Raw genomic sequence first — 9372 nt, 5'->3', positions numbered from 1 at the left:
CCTTTTGGAAAAAAAAAAAAAAAAAAAAAAAAAAAAAAGCAATTGAAAGTGAATGTTCCAATGCAATTAACCCAGAGTTGAGTGGAAATGGGGAGGCCTGCTGGGAGATTGGGCTCAGAAATCCCAGGAGGCTGAGGAGGTGAGGCAGGTGAGGGGGCAAGAGGGGTGAGGCAGTGGGACGTCCCACCAGCAGGCATTGGGGGTGAAGGTTCAGGCCAGTCCTCTCCTCTGAAATCTGTGCTCTGCCCACCCACACACCCACCGTGTGTCTGGTGCTGAGCCCACCTCCTCGGCTCAGGCTGAGACTGAGGTTTGTGGAAGAGGCAAGAGCACTTGAATGGCAGTCAGACAGGCCTGGATTCTAGCCCGGCCCCATCCCTGCCCCACCGTATCCCCTTCCAAACCTGTTCTCTTATCTATGGAATGGAGCTAACAGTGGGCCCTGTCTATTAGCTTAATGAGATTATAGCTGCCCAGGGCTTAACCCCATGCCAGCACACAGTAGGAGCTTAATGATTGCTGACTGCTTTCCACCCCCAAGTCCCAACACATATACTCACTGGGTGACCTTGAGAAAATTACTTCCCTACCAGGGTCCTTCCAGAGGTGACCTCTGTGGCTCTGGCCCCATCAGGAGACCAGGCAGCAGCCCCAGGCTGAGGTGGAGCCTGAGCTCTGGCCATGCCCCAGTGGAGGGGGCACTCCTCCAGGCAGCCCTGGAGGGCCGGCAGGGCTGGCAAACAGCAGCAGGTGTGAAGTAGAGGTGGATCATAAAGACAGATAAGGGCCCAGGGTGGTGTGGGGAGGCCCCATTAGCTACCCAGCCTCTCCTGCCACTGCCCCGTACCCCTCCGTGAGCTCACGGATGCCGTTTCACCCCCAAGTGTGTTTTAGATTCCCTGCCTCCTTGTGCTTGGTTCGTGCTCTTTCCTCCCCTGCAAAGCCCTTCCCTGTACCTTTTCCATCTCTACCAGGCCATTTCCCTTCTCTGCCACGGCCCAGCCAGAGGGCTGCTAGGAGGCCTGCTCTGTAGATCCCCGGCACTAAGGAGGATCCAGTTTTCAGAAAAGGTGTCTGAGTCTTGGTAGCCTCCCTCAGGGATGGGTCTGTCCACGAGAAGAACCCTGGGCTGGGAGCTAGGACAACATGGCTGCAATCACAATCTCATGCACTCTCTCTGGGCCTCAGTCTATGCTTCTGCGTGGTGATAAGATGGGACAGTGTGATGTCTGAGGGATGGTCCCACTATGAACCCTGAGGGCTGCAAGGGGGCTTCAGGGCTGGAGGGAGAGAATCCTGGAGGGCTGCCTGGGTGAGAGGCTTCTTGGAAGCCTTCGCCTCACTCATCTTGCTGCCCCAATCTCCCAGCCTATTGCAGTCCCCAGCCCTGCTGCCTTCCTCTTCTCATTGTGTCTCCTGCCATCTTAAAGCCTCTGGTTATTTGCTGCTGAGTGCAGTGAAATCTGGGGCCTTTCAGGCTGCAACGGAGATACCGCCCACACCGGCCCCAGCTGTTGGTCTCCTTCTGCTACCATTTGGGGGGCCCAGGGCCCAACCTCGAGAAATTTCTTCCTCAGAGCTGACCTGGTCACCAATCACTGCAGAATCTGTCTGTCCCTCTGATTTGTCTCAAGGGACACAGAGAACAGTCTTTTCCCATCTCTGGAGTCTCACATTCTGGGAGAGGGAGAGGGAGCGAGAGAGGAGGGTCCGGGGTCTTGGCCTGAATCATAATTTGTCTCCAAGAGAGATGAAAGGGTGAGAGTGAGGTTGAGGCCCCTGGAGTGGGGGGCGGCTCAGTCAAGAGGAGGGGTCCCCACCTAAGAAGGGGTTCAGAGGAGTGGAAGAGGGCCTGGCACTCTTTCCAGGCCATTGACTCTACTCTCCACTAAGCAAATAGTTGTTAAAGGGATGGAACTGTCATAAAGTCCACACCCGTTCCATCTCCCCACTTTGTGCCCATCTGTCTTTATCTTCACTGGGGCAGCCACGACCACCCAGGCACCCAGGGCTGAGTCACTAGCCTTCAGTCTGGGGAGCGGGCCCTGGGCTTTGGCGGGGCCGACCCCAGCATCAAGGTTCACCCCCCAACATCATCCTGGCAGGGGAGGGGGCCTTCAGGAGGGGAGAGGAGGCAGAGCAGGGGCTCTGAGTTGAGGAGAAGTCATAGGGGATGTGAGCAGTAGATGACACCCCCAGCCCCAACTGGGTGGGGGAGACACAGCCTCGGAGTCCCCTCCCCCTTCCGATATCTTTGAAACCCCTAGGGAGACAACGGTTCTGGGAAGGGTGAGGCAGAGGAAAAGGGCTCATATAGGAGTGGGTTGAGGTGAGCATGGCCTGGTGCCAGGGTGTGGGGACTCCTGAGGATGGAGGATCCTTGGAGGCCCCAGTGCTTGGTGGAAGATCAGACCCAGTCAAGGTTGACCTGCCCCAGCCCAGCCTCTCCTCTGCTGTCCAGGGACCGCTGAGACTATGGGGCCCTCACTGAGACCCGGTTTCTGTCTCTCAGATTCTCCCTCTCCAGTGAGAGTTTTACTCAGCAGCCAGCACGATCAGCCTGAAACTGAACCTGACCTTCACCTTTTCCTGCTCAAGTCCCTCTCAGGGCTCCCACTGTCCTCAGGATCAAGCCCAGCTCCTCAGGGCCCTGGCTGTCTCCAGCCTTGTTGCCTGTTGTCTGGCCACAGCAGCCTCCTTGCTGTTGGATCATCCAGCAGACACACATTCTTTCTTTCCTCTGAGCCTTTGCCCATGCAGTTCCCTCTGCCTGCACATCCTTTCCTGTCTGCTCTGCTTGTCCTCTAGGACTCAACTCAGGCATCTCCTCCTCCAGGAAGCCTTCCCTGACCCCACTTCTGTCCTGCACCTGGGTAGGCTGGGGCCCACTCTTCCTTCCCTTCTCAGAGCCCTTGTCCCTGCGCTCAAGTGTGGGTCTGTACATCATTCCCCGCACCACACCACTCCTCCTCTTCTTAGTCCTCAGTAAGGAACCTGACCCAGAAGGACTCTGGAATAAATAACCACTATGTGGAATGACTTTAAGTAGAAAGTTCCCATAAGTATTTTAGTTGAGAACACTTGCCCTGGCTCTGGTTGGGGGGAATGGATTTAAGGGACCCGACAGGAGGCAGGAGGCGAGGGGAGAGGCTGCTGCAGGTTCAGGGGAGAGGTATCTCTGTTTGAGCTGGGCAGTGGCTTGGGAATGGAGAGCAGGGGACGGTTTGTGGACAAGCCGCAGGGGGCCCGGTGGATGGCTGTGCTACTTCAGGGGAAGTGGTGGAGACGATACGTTCCAGTCGGGCCTTGGGGCCTCTGGCAACTTCAGGGACACCCAGGGCAGGCCTCCAGGAGGCCTTTGGGTATCTGGGGTCTAGAGCTTAAGAGATGGGGGTGCTGGAGAGTCATGAGGCCACGAGCACAGAGGAGTTCTGTGCAGAAGAGAAGAAAGGCTGAGGGCAATTCCTACATCAGCGTCCCGGGAGGAGGAGGGGAGAGGCCAAGGCAGCCCACGGTCTGGGGGTGGGAAGAGAGGAGTCAAGGATTAGTGAGATGTAGCTGCAGCGCTTACTGACCAGCAGCGCAGGGACCAGCGCCACCTTGTGGCTGCCCAGTAACCAGATTGTCCAAGGCCAAGTGACTGGGTGGGGTCCACTAGAAGGGGTTTGGCTGAAGGTCAATAAGGCCAGCCCCCTGCCTCCACGAAGCCCCAGCCTTTATCGACTTAGTCACCAGGAAATGTGGCTGCTGTTGCCTCCTGCCACCCTAGCTCCCTATTCTTTCCTAGGGTGACTGGCACAGTTGGACAGCTCAGAACTGGAGCCCAGCCCTCCAGGAGCCTAAAGGTTTAGGTGTGAGGGCTGGAAGGTGGGAGGCACCACTGGTTATTGTAGATTCTGAACCAAGGAGCCAGGAGTGAACCGGCTGGGTTCAGAATGTTGCGTGACCTTGACTGAGGCATTCAACCTCTTTGGTCCTCGATTTCTCTAGCTGCTGTGACCTCCTGATCTGGTGACTTGCAGGCTGTCCCCTCTCTTTTCCTCACTTGACCTTTGCTGGGCTACCCTGAGTGACCCCACATGCACACACCAGAGTCCTAGGCCCCCAAGCCTCTCTTCTCTCCAGGCCAGGCAGTTCCTACAAACACAATTAAGTGGAGGCAGCATGAGGGATGAAGAACCCAGGACAATTAATCATTAGGGAGTGGCATTTGGTGAAAAATCAGGCGCTTAATTAAGCAGGAAGAGCCAGAGGCGGGGATGGGGTGGGAGTGGGGGTGGGATGTGTGGTGAGACCAGAGAGAAACTCATTCTTCCTCCTACTGCAGCCTCCCCTGTCTCAGTTCCCACCTCCCCCTGCCCCCCCATCACACCTATGCCCTTTGCCTCCTCGACATTCATGCCAGTCCCTGTTGGAGGCTCAACCCCCTCAGGTCTTTAGGAAGACTCAAGTGTACTGGTCAGGAGTATGGGCTCTGGGGCCAAATGCCTGGGTTCAAATCCTGGCTCTACCACTTACTAGCTGTGGGACCTTGGACAGGTTACTTAACCACTCAGCACCCTAGTTTCTCCACCTGAAAAATGGAAAGGATGGTAATATTTAATCCACAGGATCACTGCGAATTCTGAGTTCCTCTGTGTAAGTTGCTTGGACGTGCATTGCCCAGTAAACTCCTGGAGTCCCCTTCCTGTGCCGACACCAGAAGTTGCTCTGAACTGCTTTCCTGAGGATGCTGATGCTTAGGATTCTACTCTCTTCACCCTAGTTCTCCCTGGGGGGCTCAGAGAGGTTAGGTCACTTGCCCGAGATCACGTAGTAGCTGTGGCAGGATTTAACCCAGACAGCCTAGCTCTGAGCCTTGGCTTTACTTGCTCTGGGGGATTTGTGAGAGATCCTGAAGGTGCCTTCTCCATATCTACCAGCAGGAGGCACCAGAGGCCAGACTGTAGCTGCCTGCTTCTCTACATGGGGAGGGGAGGGTTAGGGTCCGAGACTTTTATTTTTGCCCTCCTCATATCCACCCTGCAGTGGGTCAACTTGTCCAGATCCTCTCAGATGTGCAGGGTTCAGCCCACTGTGTGTCCCCAGGCTGGGGCCTGTTCCTCTTTGATCCAGGGACTGAGAGGTAGAATCATATCCTCTTTTCAGAGAGGCTGTGATCTCCCGGAAGCGGCTGGGCTGCAATGGACTGGGCCCCTCGGACATGCCTGGGAAGCCCTTGGCCAGGCTGGTGGCTCCACTGGCTCCTGACACCCAAGGTAAGGGCTGGGAGCTGGGCAGGGGCAGGGAGGGACTGTGGCCCCTGTCCCTGTCTGCATCTCTCCGTCTCCTTCTTTCTCTTGCTCTGTGTCTCTAGCACACCTGCCATCTAATTCTCTCTCTGTTGTGCTATTAACCTCTCTGAGCCTCAATTTCCTGATCTGTAAAATGGGAACAACAGAACCTACCTTGATGGGGTGTTGCTTGTGCTGGTTGATAGATGGGCTGTAGTTGTCAGATGGGCTGTAGTTGTCATGCTCTCTCTGTCACTGTCTGTTTTTCTTTCTCTTCCTCTCCATGCCCCCTGTCCGCCATGTCTCTCTGCCTCGTGTCTCAGTCTCTCTAGGTCTCTGTCCTCTGTCTCGATGTGGAAAGTGTACAAGACTGGGAGTCAGGAGACCTGACTTGCTGTGTGATCTTGGGCAAGTCACTTCCCCTTTCTGGACCTCAGTTTCCCAATCTGTAAAATAGGGGTGCTCAGCCTTACCTGCCTCCCTCCGTCCCAGGGTTGCTGGGAGGATCACGAGAAAGTTGTCAAGTGAGGGGGTTTCCTTCTATGCAGGGGTCGTTGCTGTGGTCATTGTTTTCACTGCCTCAAGACCCATCTCTCTGTCTCTCCGGGTCTCTGGGTCTCTCTGTGTCTCTGTCCTGGCCTCTGTCTGTCTGTCTGTGTCTTTGTCTCCCTCCCTGGGTCCTGGCTCAGTATCTCTGAGCCTCACTGGCCCCGCAGGACCACCTCATTGCCCTCTCCCCCTCAGTGCTGGTCATACCGCTGGTGGACAAGGAGGCCGGGGCTGTGGCAGCAGTCATCTTGGTAAGAGCAGTTGTGGGTAGGATGGGGGAGAGGAGAGCAGGGGAGGGAGCAAGGGAGAGAGCACTGGATGGAGCCCCACTGGGGTGTGTGTGTGTGTGTGTGTGTGTGTGTGTGTGTGTGTTGAGAGTAGCATGCTGGGCTGGAGCTGGGGAAAATGGGGATCTGGGAGGAGCCTGGGAGGAGCCCTCTGCCCCACCTTGAATGGGCAGAATGAAGCCGCGGGCCCAGTCAGCAACTTGCGGAAGGATGTACAAGCCCTATCTGGACTCTTACCACCACGGAGCCCTTGAAACAGCCCTGACCCTACTTCCTCTTTGGTATCCTCCAGGATGGGTTGGGGGCAGTGTCCCAAGAGGGCATGAATGCAGCGAGGTGGGAAAGGACTGAGGAGGGATGGGCAGATATGACACCGACAGAGCCAGTGTGGGAAAGTCAGTCAGAGATTGGGGTCGCTGGAGCTAGGCGGCTTGAGGAGAGAAGGCCCACGGGGCAGGGCTCCTGGGAAGGCACCCAGCCCCAGCCAGACCTATGTCCGAGGCTGGGACAGACGGCAGGCAACGGGGGCGGGCTTCCTGAGCTGGGTGACAGAGGGGCAGGGGCCTCAGCTGGAAGGGGGGAACCCTAAGTGGGGGGAGTTGGGCGGGCAATCGGGCCAGGGCGCCCCCCTGCTGCTCTCTCGCGGAGCTCCCCGCTTTGGGCTCCCCCGTGGGGTTGGCCGAGCTTTGCGGAGTCCGGGTTCTGAGGTTCTTCCAGTCTCTCCTCCCGTGTGGAAGTGGGTGCTCAAAATCTTTGTCCAGTCCTAAGAATCGAAGGGTTAGCGCCCCCAAATCGCCCTCACTGGGGATCGACTTCCGCGGAGGTGGCTGCCACTCCAAGCAGGGGCGCGGACAGATAAATGAGCCGGTCTCGGTGCGCCCGTGGCGTGGGCGGGGTGGGGGGGGGGACTCCTCCCAACCTCATTAAAACGGAATTAAAGGTTTCCGAGGCGCCTGACCTTTCCCCAGCTGCTGGCGGGGGAGGGCGGTGGGCGTGGGGGGCGGCCGGGGAGAGGAGAGGAAGGAAGGGATACTTACTTGGCTTGGTCTCCTCGGCGCCCCATCTGCCTGATTGAGGGGGATGCGGCCCCCTTGGTTTCTCCCGAAAGCTGCTCCCCCACCCCCAGCTTCTGTTCCCTGAAGGGAACGGATCTGCTGTTGGCACCGCGTTCTCAGCGCAGCTTCGCTCCCTCCTTTGGTCCCAGTCTGTACCAGAGCTGGTGGCTTGGAGGAGGACTGCATTCGTGCCCTCACTGTGCAGAGGTGCGCCGTGGTAGGCAGTGACTCGGTCGCGCACCTCTGTTGACGGAAAGGGGTCTGGGGGTGCCAGGTTCCTAGAAGGACTTCCTGTGCTGGGGCTGCGAGGGCTGGGTCAGTAAGGAAGCAGCCCCTGCAATGGGAAGATGCTTGGAAGGTTGTCTTGTGGGCAGGAGGATGGTCATTGTGACCATTGTTCACCGTGGCTGAGGTCTGGCCGGGAGTCCAGGCTTCAGCCTTCTCCTGGGGGTAGGAAAGGCGTGTGTGTGTTGGGAAGACGAAGGGTCAGATCAGTTGAACTTACCCCACCCTAGCAAAACTCTGCTCTGGGCCCTGTCCCAGGACAGGTGCTGGGGCAGAGATAGGAGTCGGACCCATTTCTGCCTTCTAGAAGCTCAGTCTGGGGGAAGGCAGGGTCACCTTCAGACCACCACTGGCCAAATGAAAGAATGCAGCCAGCAGGAGCTCTAGTGGCAGAGGCTGGAGCACCAGGAGGTGCCTCACAGCGCAGACAGCATTTGAGTGGGACTTTGGGACACAGGTAGGGGCTGAACAGGCAGAGAAGAAGGAGACGGATATTCTCAGCAGAGGGCCCAGCATGAGCAGAGGCAGGGTGGTGGAGTGCTGGGGGAAGAGTGTGATCCCGGCAAGGCTGAGAAGGGGGGGTGCATGCTGGTGAGCAAGATGCTACCTGTGGCTTTGGCTGCCAAGAGAAGCTCCCGATTACTGTCCCCTCACCTTCTCAAATACTCTGGGCAGTGAAGAGCTCTTGAAAGGTATTTGGATTGTTTGCCATCTGCCTCTCCTCCAAGCCTGAGCCTTCCTACTCAAGTAGAAATGTTCTTCTGAGGGACACCCCCTCCCCACACATCTGATGGATCCCGTCCTGCTGCTCCACCCCCATGCTCCTGGGGCCACAGGATCTCACATCCTCTGAGAGGCAGCATAGGCAGCCCCAGACCTCCCAGCTGTTGCCAGATCCTGAGGACTGAGGGTCTAGAGGGGGAAAGGGGGTGCCACAGGACAGATCTCTTGGGAGGGCTGACTCACCAGCTCCTTCCTCAACAAGCCCCATTCCCCTCTCTGAGTCTCTGCTCTTGTATTCATCATCCCTCCATCCATCCACTCACCCAGCCATCAATTGAAAGCATATTTCTTGAGCACCACCAGGCACTGTGCACTGGTGCTTCAAACACAGCAGCAATGACCGAGACAGACCAGACGGGCCCTGCTTTCACAGACCGTACAGTCTGGAGGGGTGGGCATGCTGGACATTAAACGAGTGAACAAAATAAAGAGAGAATTGCAAATGATGGCAAGTGCTAGCAAGGAAACCAGCAGGCCCTGCAAGGACTGTTGGGGCCTGATAGAGATGGGGTCAGCGGAGGGCTCTCTGAGGAATATGCTGTCCTGTGCAGGGCTGCCTGGCTGAGCTCTGGGACTCTGCAGCTCGCAGGTCAAGGTGCCTTAGCTGCGGATTCTTCGTGTGGAAAGAGTCTTTGGCTCTGTTCTTCAATTATGGGATAATAAGTCCCTCTGAGGAGCAGGCAGCCCTTGGTCTCAGGCATTTGATGTGTGATTTGCGCCCACTCTTCCCCCGAGCTGTGCCAGCGCACCAGATCCTTACATGGGGGTGTGGTGTCCATTAGCCACGGTGAACTTGGTGAGGGTGGGGGGTGGGAGCTGTGCTGGGCTTTCAACCTTCTCTGCAGCTCCAGTGCCCACTCTTGAGTGCTCCCACTGGGCCCCAGACCCGCCCCCTGGTTAGCAAGAGCAGGTGCGAGAGTATGTCCTGTTGGTGAGAAGGGAGCCGTGTGTGTGCTGGTGATTGTGCTTGCATATCGGCTGGGGATGCGGGCAGAAGCGTGTGCGTGGCTCTCGGGTATGTGAACTCAAGTATCGTGTTAACGGGTATGAATGTGCACGTGTGGATGGCAGTCACTGTGGGTGTGGGCGCGTGGATGTCTTCGAGCCTGTGACTGCACCGTGTGTGTGTGTGTGTGTGTG

General features: G+C 57.2%; 1 protein-coding gene across 9 annotated transcripts in view; it reads left to right on the top strand.

The window, feature by feature from the left end:
* Nucleotides 1-9372, top strand: part of PDE2A (phosphodiesterase 2A) — a 103224-nt gene that overhangs the window by 76484 nt on the left and 17368 nt on the right. For 8 of the 9 annotated variants that reach the window (XM_024753334.1, XM_024753331.1, XM_024753332.1 and 5 more), the window contains 2 exons: nt 5149-5258; nt 6018-6073. In XM_024753334.1, coding sequence (XP_024609102.1) covers nt 5149-5258; nt 6018-6073 — 166 coding nt within the window. Of the gene's footprint in view, nt 1-5148; nt 5259-6017; nt 6074-9372 lie in introns of those variants that run through there. The other variant, XM_024753335.1, reaches the window with a different exon arrangement.

This window comes from Neophocaena asiaeorientalis, unplaced genomic scaffold, assembly GCF_003031525.2.
Source record: "Neophocaena asiaeorientalis asiaeorientalis breed wild unplaced genomic scaffold, Neophocaena_asiaeorientalis_V1.1 scaffold618, whole genome shotgun sequence".
NCBI lineage: Eukaryota > Metazoa > Chordata > Mammalia > Artiodactyla > Phocoenidae > Neophocaena > Neophocaena asiaeorientalis.
Note: the sequence above shows the minus strand (reverse complement) of the source record. Positions and strands in the feature narration are given on the sequence as shown.